This window comes from Castor canadensis, chromosome 1 (genome assembly GCF_047511655.1).
Source record: "Castor canadensis chromosome 1, mCasCan1.hap1v2, whole genome shotgun sequence".
NCBI lineage: Eukaryota > Metazoa > Chordata > Mammalia > Rodentia > Castoridae > Castor > Castor canadensis.
The window spans coordinates 140,677,945-140,692,878 of NC_133386.1; the positions used below are offsets into that span (position 1 = coordinate 140,677,945).

Below are 14,934 nucleotides of genomic sequence, written 5' to 3' on the forward strand. Positions count from 1 at the left end.
TCATTATTTGCTGTGATATCATTTTTTTATCTCTAATTTTATTAATTTGTGTCTTTTCCCTCTTCCTTTTGGTCAAATTGGCTAAGGGTTTATCAATCTTATTTATCTTTTCAGTCAACATTTGTTTTCATTGATTCTTTGTACAGTTTGTTTTAAAGATGTGTTTTTGTTTGTCAATTTATCAGATACTTTCTATGTGACAATCTATCTCACTTAAATTACATTGACTGTCTTGGATGGCTGTTTGTTCTATATTGCAATTCAAGAAATACAGTCAGGCTATAAATACAACCATGATAATAATTGTTCATTAAAAATTTTTTACTTTCCAAAGGCTAAATCTTCCTTGTTTTACTGAATGTCTTCATAGTTTAACATTTAATAGTTGCCTACAATGAGGAATCAAAAAACTTACACTGGGATTCAAAATTTTATATATAATCATTTATTCATTTAATCTAAATCAGTAGGGAAACCTGGCTGAACATTAAAGAAGGTAACAACAATGAATATTTCTGGGCAGTTTATCATCTCCTATATAATGAGATAATGTTTCTTAATGACATTATTATTAAACTCATAAACAAATTTTGTACCATAAAGGTGTTTCATTCTTGTTTTTTCTAGGCACTATACAAAAGATACATCACGGACATGTTTGATCTCAACAAATTCACTGTTTAACCAACAATTATTAACTTATAGTAGCTAAACATAGCAATAAAAGACAATTGTTTCCTATGCTTTGTAATTGTTTTGATGGATACTGTTTAGTATAATGAAGACACAAATTTTCTTTTAATAGACTTGTGCTCCATTACTAAGGATTACATACTTGGCATAAGGCCTTAAGCAAAGGCACCCACTTGAGTGCATACAATAAAGTCAACGGTAGAGAATTGGAATTGTCAACATAGGTCCGACCTAGGTCAGCACAGGAGATTTCATGAAACTTAGAAGAGATATATCTAACTTCACCTGAGTACAGAATGGAGGAGAGAGAAGAAAATTTTCAAAAGAGGACACTCAAGAACTGATCATTGAACTATGAGAGGTGATAAGTCTGGAGAAGGATGGAAGAAGGAGCAGGAAAGCCTAATTAGATGATTTTTTTCAGACTTGAGAATACCAACAACATGAGCATACCTCCAGAATTTATTAACACAACAGCTGGGAACACACCTAATTTGATTACGTAATTTTCTTTCATCACTTTATACATTAAGAAGAAATCATTTTCACCAGTGATGCTAGGGCTGACGTATAATACCATAATGGAACCCCCTGCCACTTTCTTGCTTGTGGGCATTCCAGGTTTGCAGTCTTCATATCTTTGGCTGGCTATCTCCCTGAGTGCCATGTACATGATATCATTGTTGGGAAACAGCCTTATCATGACTGTAATCTGCATGGATTCTACTCTCCAAGAGCCCATGTATTGCTTCCTGTGTGTTTTGGCTGCTGTGGACATTATTATGGCCTCCTCTGTGGTACCCAAGATGGTGAGCATCTTCTGCTCAGGAGACAGCTCCATCAGCTTTAATGCATGCTTTACTCAGATGTATTTTGTCCATGCAACAACAGCTGTGGAGACAGGGATGCTGCTGGCTATGGCTTTTGACCGCTATGTGGCCATCTGCAAGCCCCTACACTATAACAGAATTCTCACACCTCGAGTTATGTTGGGAATGTGTGTGACCATTGTATTCAGAGCTGTCATATCCATGATTCCATTGAGCTTCATGGTTATTCATCTGTCTTTCTGTGGCTCGAATGTGGTTCCCCATTCCTACTGTGAACACATGGCTGTGGCTAACTTAGCATGTTCTGACCCCATGCCCAGCAATCTCTACAGTTTAATTTCTTCCTCCATTATTGTGGGTTCTGATGTGTCTTTCATTGCTGCTTCCTATATCTTAATTCTCAGGTCAGTATTTGGTCTCTCCTCAAAGAACGCTCAGTGGAAGGCACTAAGTACCTGTGGCTCACATGTAGGGGTCATGGCCCTATATTATCTACCTGGAATTGTGTCTGTGTATGTAGCCTGGTTAGGGCAGGACACAGTGTCCTTACATACCCAGGTTCTTTTAGCTGACTTATACCTGATCATTCCACCCACCTTAAACCCCATCATTTATGGTTTTAGGACCAAACAAATTTGGGAAAGAATATGGAGTTTATTAATGCACTGCTTCTTTAATCACTCAAATCAAGGCTCATAAATCCAAACCTTTCAGCTCTTCAATTCTTCAGTCAAGTACAAATATGCTGTATAGATCTATGGTGCTGGGTTGGTTTACCTGACATAGAAAATTGGTATCTATGAAGATATTCTTGAGTTACATTTCATTTTCTTGCAGGAATATGAATGTGATGATTCTGATTTTAAGAAAACATTTTAATGGTTTAATTCAACTGACTCAATAATAAGGAAGTTTGGCACTGAATAAAGATTTGAGATTTTTCTTATCTTCTGATGATGCATATTTCCAATGCCAATATCCTCAGGCCCTTTGCTCTAGACATAGACCCTTTGGTGTCTTGGTAAGCCCCTCACCTCATACTCACTTGCCTAATTTTCTCAGGATTTCTCCTCCCCTCATGTGGTTATATGGGAGAAGCAATTCATGTATGACCTGACTGTATGTATGGCCATTGATGAATTCATTTCATTTTGGTCAGGTGTTCATACCTAGAGTTTTCTCCAGCCAAAACTAATTCCAGTTTATCTGAGGAGATACAAACTTGAGATCAGTGATGATGCCCATTCTCCAATACATGAACTTGCAAAAAGAGAAACCTGAACAACACCCAGAAATGCCAATTAGGTGCTTTGACAAGAATGTTTCTTTGGTTCTCTAGTTCCAACTCATTTTGGACACCAATGTGTGTTCTTATTATTACATTCTACAATTTATCAGCTATTGTTAAGTTAGTTATAGTACTAATTATTCACGTATTGTTTTTAAAAAAACAGAAGATTTTTAAGTTTTAGTTTTAGTTTTTTGGACATCCTTCTTTTTATTTTCTGCTCTCTGCAGCTCAACTTTAAGAGTCAGAAGACAGTGACCAACAATAACACAAGACCTTTCCTTTGAACACCACCCAAGAATGTTCTGGAATGAAAAAGGTTAATCAACAATAGTGTAGATAAAGAAATTGAAATGTGACCACTGTTTTTTCAGATGCTTTGCTCAACAAGTGCTTTTCATTTTTTTACTTTCAGATAGTCTTAAATTGAGTAATCAGTGTAAGTTTTTATAAAAAATTTAAATTTGTGTCTGGAAATGTAATAAACTTGTACATGTTGTGTTAACTTTCTTATTTCTTAAAATAAGGCAGTAAATGTTGTATACTTGATTTCCAATCTGGAAGTGATAGAATTTGAACATGGAGCTATCACATGATCTGGTTAAAAGACAGTAAATTGTCTTGCTTTTTAAAAATGCTCTTTTTTTAAATGACCCATTGTTAGGCTTTACTTTCCAAAATTCTTAGAGAGGATATGTTAATCCATTTTGTTTGTGAAACAGGGAATAAATAAAATATTTTGTCTGGAAATCAATTCTTTGCCTACCTTCCTGTCCTGGATACCACTGGAAATCATTAGAAATCCTGGAGAAAGGAGTCAAGATGTCTTAATAGAGCCTTTGCATGACTGCTAGAGAGAAGAGTCAGGGGAAGCAAAAGAGAAACTATATTGTGAGTTTTGAGAGGTGGGGGAGGACTCTCCTGGCCAAGCTCCCATACCTAAATGGATGCAGCAACCAGAGACCCCTACCATCACCTGCACATGATTGGTGAGATCTATAGAAGGTGTAACCAGCCCACAACCTTGGGACAGTGGTTGCTGCTGTAAAAAGCCTCATCATATGCCAGGTGCCAGTGGCTCATGCCTAGCTACTTGGGAAGCTGAGAGTAGGAGGACCATGCTTCAAGGCCAGCCTGGGCAAGTAGTTCAAGAGACCCCATATCCAAAATAATCAGAGCAAGATGGACTGGAGGTGTGGCTCATAGGGTAAAGTGTCTGCCTGTAAGTGTAAAGCCCTGAGTTCAAACCCCAATCCCACAAAGAAAAGCCTCATCATCACTCAACTTTGACCCCCCATCATGTTCTTTAGCCTCAGGACTCCATAAGATTGAGAAGAATGAATGTAATGTCAGATGCACAGATGTCAACGTAAGTACACATGAAACATGAAAGGAACATGACACCTCCAAAGGAGAACGATAATTACTCAGAAATAGATCTTAATTTGAAAGAAATTTATGAAAGTCTGGAAAAATATTTTAAAATAATGATCCTAAAGAAACCCAATGAGGGCTGGCAGAGTGGCTCAAACATTAGAGTGCTTACCTAGCAAGTGTGAGACCCTGAGTTCAAACCCAGTAGCACCACCAAAAAAGAAAAATAAAAAAAAACCTCAGTGAGATGCAAGAGAATGTAGAGAGACAACACAAATAAATGAGAAAGCTAATTCAGGATATTGATAAATTCACCAAAGAAATAAAAATAGCAGAAAAGAAAAATCAGGAACCACGAAACTAAAAACCTCAATCAATGAAATGAAAAAAATAGAATAGAGAGATTCTGCAACAGATTTGATCAAGCATTTTGGTACTTGAAGACCAGTCTAATAAATTAACATAGTCAAACAAACAAAAAAGAAAAACAAATTAAAAGACTGAAGAAAGCTATCTATGAGGCTTATAGGATACAGTCAAGCAACCAAATACATATATATAGTGGGAATTCCAGAAGGTGAAGAAAAGAGGTACTGAAAACCAATCTCATAAAATAATGAATACATGGAACAAAAATCATATAATTAACAAAATGACAGGAAGAAGTTCATATTTATAAGTAATAACACAATGTAAATGGGTTGAACTTACCAATTGAAAAACAAAATGGCTGAATGCATACAAAAATAAGACCCAAAGGATAAAAAAAAAAAGAAAAAACCTTAGCTAGACTTACCAAGAAAAAAGTGTTTTAAATAAAATCAAAGATGAAAAGGGAAACACTACAACCGATGCTACAAAATGCAAAAGATCATAAGAAACCAGTATGAGCAATTATATGCTAGAAAACTGGAAAACTTGGAAGAAATGGACACATTCTCTAAAACATACAATTACTAAAATTGAATGAAGAAGGAATAGAAAATCTACACAAACAATGAACAGTAAGTATGAAATAACAATTCTAATAAGTCCAGGAACTGATGGGTTTACAGCTAAATTCTACAAAACCAACTCTTCTTAAACTGATCCAAAAATTCAAAATGTAAGAACTTTGCCAAATTCTATTTATAAGGTTGCCATTACTCTTGCACTACAACCAAACAACAACAAAACAATAACAAAAAAAGAAAGAGAAAAAGAGAAAGAAAAAGAAAAGTACAGGCCATATCTGTGATGAATATATATTAAAAAAATTCCCAGTAATGGACTGGTGGAGTGGCTCAAGTGGTAGAGCACCTGCCTAGTGAGCATGAAGCACTGAGTTCAAATCCAGTACCACCACTTTTCTTTAATTACCAATAAATTACTAGGAAACAGAATTGAACAGCACATCAAAAATATCATACCTTATGTTCAGATGGGGTTCATCTTAGGGATGACAGGATTGTTCAACATATGCAAATCAATAAATGTGATACAATGCATTAACAGAGTGAAGGACAAAAATCTTCATTTCAATTGAGGAAGAAAAAGCACTTGATAAAATTTTACATCACTTCACGAAAAATTTCTCAACAAATTAAGTATAGAAGGAAGATAGTGGAAATTAATAAAGAGCATATATCAAAACCCTTAACCAATATCATACTGAATGGAGCATTTCCTCTAAGATCCAGAACAAGGAAAGGATGTCCACTTTTGCTAATACAGTACTGGAAATCTTAACAAGAGAAATGTATTAAGCAAGAGAAAGAAATAAAGGGTGTCCAGTTTGGGAAGGTTGAATTTAAATTACTCATATTTGCAGATGAAATGATTCTATACATAGATCAACTTAAATACTCCATCAAAATTATTAGAAATTACAAATATACTATGTAAAGCAGCAGAACACAAAATCAACATACAAAAACATAGCATTTCTATATATAAACAATGAAATTGATGGAAAAGGCAAAAGTCACATATTTTCCTTCATATGCAGAATGTACACCTAAAAGTAACGTGATATGAATATAGAAGGGGATAGGTGAGGAGACATACAGTGGGAGGGGATGGGGAATGGATAGGGTGAAGGGACTAAATATTACTGAAGTATGTTATATAAATGTATGAAAATAGCATAATAAAACCCACTAAAAACCTTAAAGTAAAGGAACAATGGGGAAGAGAGGATGAGAAAGAGTAATAGGGGGATAGTTTTGATTGAAATACATAATATATATGTATGAAAATATCACAATGAACCCCCTTTTGACAATTAATTTACACTAATGGAGAAAAGGAAAGCAATTCATTCACAATAGCTACAAAACTTATTAAGGAATAAGCTTAATTAAGGAAATGAAAATTCTCTACAATGAAATCTGTAAAGCACCAATAGAAGAAATCATAGAGGATACAGAAAATTATGAAAGGATATCCAATGTTCATAAGTATAGTTTTAATGACCATAATACACAAAGAAATATGTAGATTCAATGAAAAGTTCTATCAAAATTACAATGACTTTCTTCACAGAGATAGAAAGCACAATTCTAAAATTCACATGGAGCTATGAAAGACCCAGCATATCCAAAGTGTTCCTCAGCAAAAAAACAAAACAAACAACAAACAAAAAAACCCACAAATAAGCCTAAGCCAAAACAAAAAACAAAGGAAAACAAAAATGCAATCTCCCCCAACCCAAAACCCAATAAACAAAACAACAAACAATAGAACAAGGCTAAAGGCATCACAATACCTGAGTCAAAGCAAACAAGACAGCAATAGTTACTAAAACAGCATGATACTGGTATAAAAACAGACTCAGAGAACAATGGAAGAGAATAGAGAACCAAGAAACTATTCCACACTCACACCAGCCTACCGATTTTTATTTTTGACAAAGTTAGCAAAAATATGCAGTGAGAAAAAAGACAGTCTCTTCAAAAAATGGTTTGGACTGAATTGGACATATATAGAAGAATGAAACTAGATTTCTTTGTTTCATCATATACAAAATCAATTCAAAGAACTGCTCTTATACTCAAAACTATGAAATTACTACAAGACAAAATAGGGGAAATACTTCAAGACATTGGTGTAGGCAACCCTGTTTTTAGACAGGATCTGTATAACACAGAGAACAGAAGCAAAAATAGACAACTGGAACTACAAACTAAGAAGCTTCTACATAGCAAAAGAAACAATCAATAGGATTCAGAGACAATCTACAGAATGCAGAAAGTATTTGCAAAAAGGGATATCTGACAAGGATTGATATCGTGAAAAAATATATATTTCAAGAAGATGAGTACCAACCCCCCAAACAATCCAATTAAAAATGGGCTAAAGACCTAAATAAACACTTCTCAAAAGAAGGCATGCCTACAAATACAGCAATATTATGAAAAACAGGTCATGCTAAGGGGAGGTCACATACGAGAGAGGGAGGGTAAAAAAAGGAAGTTAAGAAGGTGAATATGGTAGATGTACTTCTTATATAAGAATGAATATAGAATTTTTAAAGCTGTAGAAATCACCATAAGACAAAGGTAGAAAGAAGAAAACCAGAGGAGATGAATCAATTTGGGTTAGAATGCATATATGTGTGGAAATGTCACAAGGAAACTCCCTATATAGCTATCTTAAACAAAAATGTCATGTTTTTCTTTTATAAAATTGGAGAACATGAGGGCAGAACAGGTTGTGTCTGGGAGGGGTTGGTACCAGTGGGAGGGGGGAGGATGTGGGGAAAGGGTGTGGTATGGTGAATATAGTGCAAATACAGTGTGCACATGTATGTAAATGGAAAAATAGACCTGTTAAAACTATTCTAGGAATGGGGGGATAAGGAAAATTATGGAGGGGATGAATTCAACTATGATGTATTTGATAAATTGTAAGAATTTTTGTAAATGCCACCATGTACCCCAAGCACAACAATAAAAAAGGAAAAGAAAAAAAGAAGACATGCAAATGGTTAACAAATACATGAAAAATGTTAACAAATATGTGAAAACTAATCAGAAAATTACAAGTCAAAACCACAATGAGATAGCAACTCACCCCAGTTAGAATAGCTATAATCAAAAAGAAGAAAGAACAAATGCTGATGAGGATGTGGAGAAGAGGAAATGCTTATACGCTGCTAGAAGGAATATAAATTAGTACAGCCATTATGAAAAAATAAAAATAGAACCACCATATGACCCAGCAATTCCACTACTGGCTACGTACCCAAAGGAGATGAAATATTTATATCCAAAAGTATATTTGTGCCTCCTTGTTCACTGCAGCACTATTTGCAATAGCCAAATTATGAAACTAACCCAAGTGTCTTTTAGCATATGAATGGTTAAAGATAATATGAGATATTTACACAATGGAATACTACTCCACCATTAAAAGAATGAAATCCTATCATTTGTAGCTACATGGATGCAACTAGACAGCATTACATTGGGTGAAACAAGCCAGCCACAGAAATTCAAATCTCATATTCTTACTCATTTAGGGAAACCAATAAGTCAACCTCGTGGAAGTACAAAATGGAATAGTAGTCACTAGAGCCAGGGAAGGGTGAGGGGAGAGGGGACAGAAAGAAATTAAGAGAAACTTTTAGGGACTGGAAACCGTGCTGGCAAAAGGGAGAGAGGGAGAGAGTAAAACAAGGGTGGATGGACATGATTAATGCATGGTGTATGCATGTATGAAGTGATTCCCATTAATTAGTATAATTAATATGCATTAATAATTATAACGAAAAAGAAATGCACCTTCTTCTATGGGCATTAAATATGATGTATGTATTATGTATGTTTGTATACATGTGCGTAAGGTATGTATATATATATATATATATATATATATGCATATATATGTGTATATGTGTATACACATATAGTAGTTGACAATTTAAATAGGTTCAGTGTCCATGTTTAATTTTTTGTTTTTTCTGTGGCTTTTTCAGATCTTTACAGAAAGGAAGAAGAGTACTTGATATTTCATTTTTCCATTAAAATTACCTAATGGGTAAGGTGAATTTGTGTGTCTGTTGCCATGATTCCTTACATCACCTGACATGTTCTAGAACACATAGTTATTGGTTAAATCTAAAAGAATGAGCTCTATTCTGTAAAGGTGTTAATGATTCTGTTATCAAAATTTTTCTCTGCTATTTGTCCATGGAATACTTAGCTTGACCTTTCTATAAGGAGATGTAACCTTCCTGAGTTCATAAAACAATGAAGGCAATGACATGAAAATGCATATGTATTTGTGTAATACACTCAAGCTAATTCAGTGGCCAGTTATTTTCACTTTGCTTTAGTAAGTGCCTTCCAGAGAGATGGAACCAACATTTCATTGATACTGAATACTTATGTATTTTACTAGAACAATGTTATTCAATCAGTGTTTTCACATTCCCTTCACCATGCCCAACCCCAGATTCCTTTATGCAAACTATGCCGTATGTTCTATTTGGGTAATCATCCCCCTAATTTAGGCATATATGTCACTCCACATGTCATAAAAACAGCAGTCACTAGACTTCATTGCTGGTGATGTCTGAGTCATGCTGGCATTGGTGTTGTAATCACTCTTGATTTCATTATCTGTCATTTAGGAAACGTCAAAATATTCAGGATGTTAAAAAAATTAAACTAAACAAGGCATAACAGTTAATCCTCTGATAAAGTTAAAACAACATAGTAACATTTACAATTACAACATATTTGTATTTTCCCCAGAGAGAAAAACCTGGAAGTTGTATCATTCACGGTACTTTACAAAGATATATTATACAATACTATGAAACACTATAACACATTGTTGCCAACACCAGTGATTAGGATAGAAACATAAATAGTAACAATGGAAGGTGGATAATCTATGCTGAATCCATTTGACACGACAAACAATATGGGCAAGTGATGAAGGACAAAATGGAGACAGGCAGAGGAAATTAGGAGTCTTGAGAAACAAAGGAGAAAACAGAATAACAACATCTAAGTATATACCAAATACCTGTATTCTCATGCCCAAGAGAAGATGTATCAACAATAATATTTTTTAATTTCATTATTGATATGTGCATACAAGGCTTGTGTCATTTCTCCCCCCTGCCCCCAACCCCTCCCTTACCACCCACTCTGCCCCCTCCCTCTGCCCCCCACCCCCTCAATACCCAGCAGAAACTATTTTGCCCTTATCTCTAATTTTGTTGTAGAGAGAGTATAAGCAATAATAGGAAGGAACAAGGGTTTTTGCTGGTTGAGATAAGGATAGCTATACAGGGAGTTGACTCACATTAATTTCCTGTGCGTGTGTGTTACCTTCTAGGTTAATTCTTTTTGATCTAACCTTTTCTCTAGTTCCTGGTCCCCTTCTCCTATTGGCCTCAGTTGCTTTTAAGGTATCTGCTTTAGTTTCTCTGCGTTAAGGGCAACAAATGCTAGCTAGTTTTTTAGGTGTCTTACCTATCCTCACCCATCCCTTGTGTGCTCTCGCTTTTATCATGTGCTCAAAGTCCAATCCCCTTGTTGTGTTTGCCCTTGATCTAATGTCCACATATGAGGGAGAACATATGATTTTTGGCTAACCTCACTCAGAATGATGTTCTCCAATTCCATCCATTTACCGGCAAATGATAACATTTCGTTCTTCTTCATGGCTGCATAAAATTCCATTGTGTATAGATACCACATTTTCTTAATCCATTCATCAGTGGTGGGGCATCTTGGCTGTTTCCATAACTTGGCTATTGTGAATAGTGCTGCAATAAACATGGGTGTGCAGGTGCCTCTGGAGTAACCTGTGTCACAGTCTTTTGGGTATATCCCCAAGAGTGGTATTTCTGGATCAAATTTTTTTCCAGAGTGGTTATACTAGTTTAAATTCCCACCCACAGTGTTAGAGGGTTTCTTTTTCCCCGCATCCTCGCCAACACCTGTTGTTGGTGGTGTTGCTGATGATGGCTATTCTAACAGGGGTGAGGTGGAATCTTAGTGTGGTTTTAATTTGCATTTCCTTTATTGCTAGGGATGGTGAGCATTTTTTCATGTGTTTTTTGGCCATTTGAATTTCTTCTTTTGAGAAAGTTCTGTTTAGTTCACTTGCCCATTTCTTTATTGATTCATTAGTTTTGGGAGAATTTGGTTTTTTAAGTTCCCTATATATTCTGGTTATCAGTCCTTTGTCTGATGTATAGTTGGCAAATATTTTCTCCCACTCTGTGGGTGTTCTCTTCAGTTTAGAAACCATTTCTTTTGATGAACAGAAGCTTTTTAGATTTATGAGGTCCCATTTATCTATGCTATCTCTTAGTTGCTGTGCTGCTGGGGTTTCATTGAGAAAGTTCTTACCTATACCTACTAACTCCAGAGTATTTACTACTCTTTCCTGTATCAACATTAGAGTTTGTGGTCTGATATTAAGATCCTTGATCCATTTTGAGTTAATATTGGTATAGGGTGATATACATGGATCTAGTTTCGTTTTTTGCAGACTGCTAACCAGTTTTCCCAGCAGTTTTTGTTGAAGAGGCTGCTTTTTCTCCATCAGTATATTTTTAGCGCCTTTGTCAAAGACAAGTTGGTTATAATTGTGTGGCTTCATATCTGGGTCTTCTATTCTGTTCCACTGGTCTTCATGTCTGTTTTTGTGCCAGTACCATGCTGTTTTTATTGTTATTGCTTTGTAATATAGTTTGAAGTCAGGTATTGTGATACCTCCTGCATTGTTCTTTTGACTGAGTATTGCCTTGGCTATTCGTGGCCTCTTGTGTTTCCATATAAATTTAACAGTAGATTTTTCAATCTCTTTAATGAATGTCAATGGAATTTTCATGGGAATTGCATTAAACATGTAGATTACTTTTGGGAGTATAGACATTTTTACTATGTTGATTCTACCAATCCATGAGCATGGGAGATCTCTCCACTTTCTATAGTCTTCCTCAATCTCTTTCTTCAGAAGTGTATAGTTTTCCTTGTAGAGGTCTTTCACATCTTTTGTTAGGTTTACCCCTAGGTATTTGATTTTGTTTGAGGCTATTGTAATGGAATTGTTTTCATACATTCTTTTTCAGTTTGCTCATTGTTAGTGTATAGAAATGGTAATGATGTTTCTTTGTTGATTTTATATCCTGCTACCTTGCTATAGCTATTGATGATGTCTAGAAGCTTCTGAGTAGAGTTTTTTGGGTCTTTAAGGTATAGGATCATGTCGTCTGCAAATAGGGATATTTTGACAGTTTCTTTACCTATTTGTATTCCTTTTATTCCTTCTTCTTGCCTAATTGCTCTGGCTAGGAATTCCAGTACTATGTTGAATAGGAGTGGAGATAGTGGGCATCCTTGTCTGGTTCCTGTTTTTAGAGGGAATGTTTTCAGTTTTTCTCCATTAAGTATAATGCTGGCTGTAGGTTTGTCATATATAGCTTTTATAATGTTGAGGAACTTTCCTTCTATTCCTAGTTTTCTTAGAGCTTTTATCATGAAATGATGTTAGATCTTATCAAAGGCTTTTTCTGCATCTATTGAGATGATCAAGTGGTTTTGTCTTTGCTTCTGTTAATGTGGTTTATTACATTTATTGATTTTTGTATGTTGAACCACCCCTGCATCCCTGGGATGAAGCCTACTTGGTCGTGGTGAATGATCTTTTTGATGTGTTGTTGAATTCGGTTTGCCATTATTTTGTTGAGGATTTTTGCGTCAATGTTCATTAAGGAGATTGGCCTATAGTTCTCCTTTTTGGAGGTGTCTTTGCCTGGTTTTGGGAGAAGTGTAATACTGGCTTCATAAAATGTGTTTGGCAGTTTTCCTTCCCTTTCTATTTCGTGGAACAGTTTAAGGAGGATTGATATCAGTTCTTTTTTTTTTTTTCATTTTTCTTTTATTATTCATGTGTGCATACAAGGCTTGGTTCATTTCTCCCCCCTGCCCCCACCCCCTCCTTTACCACCCACTCCACCCCCTCCCGTTCCCCACCTCAATACCCAGCAGAAACTATTTTGCCCTTATCTCTAATTTTGTTGTAGAGAGAGTATAAGCAATAATAGGAAGGAACAAGGGGTTTTGCTGGTTGAGATAAGGATAGCTATACAGGGCATTGACTCATATTGATTTCCTGTGCATGGGTGTTACCTTCTAGGTTAATTCTTTTTCATCTAACCTTTTCTCTAGTTCCTGGTCCCCTTTTCCTATTGGCCTCAGTTGCTTTAAGGTATCTGCTTTAGTTTCTCTGCATTAAGGGCAACAAATGCTAGCTAGTTTTTTAGGTGTCTTACCTATCCTCACCCCTCCCTTGTGTGCTCTCACTTTTATCATGTGCTCAAAGTCCAATCCCCTTGTTGTGTTTGCCCTTGATCTAATGTCCACATATGAGGGAGAACATACGATTTTTGGTCTTTTGGGCCAGGCTAACCTCACTCAGAATGATGTTCTCCAATTCCATCCATTTACCAGCGAATGATAACATTTCGTTCTTCTTCATGGCTGCATAGAATTCCATTGTGTATAGATACCACATTTTCTTAATCCATTCTTCTGTGCTGGGGCATCTTGGCTGTTTCCATAACTTGGCTATTGTGAATAGTGCCGCAATAAACATGGATGTGCAGGTGCCTCTGGAGTAACAGTCTCTTGGGTATATCCCCAAGAGTGGTATTGCTGGATCAAATGGTAGATCGATGTCCAGCTTTTTAAGTAGCCTCCAAATTTTTTTCCAGAGTGGTTGTACTAGTCTACATTCCCACCAACAGTGTAAGAGGGTTCCTTTTTCCCCGCATCCTCGCCAACACCTGTTGTTGGTGGTGTTGCTGATGATGGCTATTCTAACAGGGGTGAGGTGGAATCTTAGTGTGGTTTTAATTTGCATTTCCTTTATTGCTAGAGATGGTGAGCATTTTTTCATGTGTTTTCTGGCCATTTGAATTTCTTCTTTTGAGAAAGTTCTGTTTAGTTCACTTGCCCATTTCTTTATTGGTTCATTAGTTTTGGGAGAATTTGGTTTTTTAAGTTCCCTATATATTCTGGTTATCAGTCCTTTGTCTGATGTATAGTTGGCAAATATTTTCTCCCACTCTGTGGGTGTTCTCTTCAGTTTAGAAACCATTTCTTTTGATGAACAGAAGCTTTTTAGTTTTATGAGGTCCCATTTATCTATGCTATCTCTTAGTTGCTGTGCTGCTGGGGTTTCATTGAGAAAGTTCTTACCTGTACCTACTAACTCCAGAGTATTTCCTATTCTTTCTTGTATCAACTTAAGAGTTTGTGGTCTGATATTAAGATCCTTGATCCATTTTGAGTTAATCTTGGTATAGGGTGATATACATGGATCTAGTTTCAGTTTTTTGCAGACTGCTAACCAGTTTTCCCAGCAGTTTTTGTTGAAGAGGCTGCTATTTCTCCATCATATATTTTTAGCTCCTTTGTCAAAGATAAGTTGCTCATAGTTGTGTGGCTTCATATCTGGATCCTCTATTCTGTTCCACTCGTCTACATGTCTGTTTTTATGCCAGTACCATGCTGTTTTTATTGTTATTGCTTTGTAATATAGTTTGAAGTCAGGTATTGTGATACCTCCTGCATTGTTCTTTTGACTGAGTATTGCCTTGGCTATTCGTGGCCTCTTGTGTTTCCATATAAATTTAACAGTAGATTTTTCAATCTCTTTAATGAATGTCATTGGAATTTTGATGGGAATTGCATTAAACATGTAGATTACTTTGGGGAGTATTGACATTTTTACTATGTT

General features: G+C 35.8%; 1 protein-coding gene across 1 annotated transcript; it reads left to right on the forward strand.

The window, feature by feature from the left end:
- The first annotated feature begins 1,247 nt into the window (after nt 1-1,247).
- On the forward strand, nt 1,248-2,222 carry LOC109699185 (olfactory receptor 52I2-like). Its single transcript, XM_020183776.2, has one exon. It carries the CDS (start codon nt 1,248-1,250, stop codon nt 2,220-2,222), a length of 975 nt encoding a protein of 324 aa, XP_020039365.2.
- Nucleotides 2,223-14,934: the final 12,712 nt, after the last annotated feature.

Coding starts and splice junctions, on each gene's coding strand:
- LOC109699185 (XM_020183776.2), top strand. CDS start 1,248: ATGCTAGGGCTGACGTATAATACCATAATGGAACCCCCTGCCACTTTC.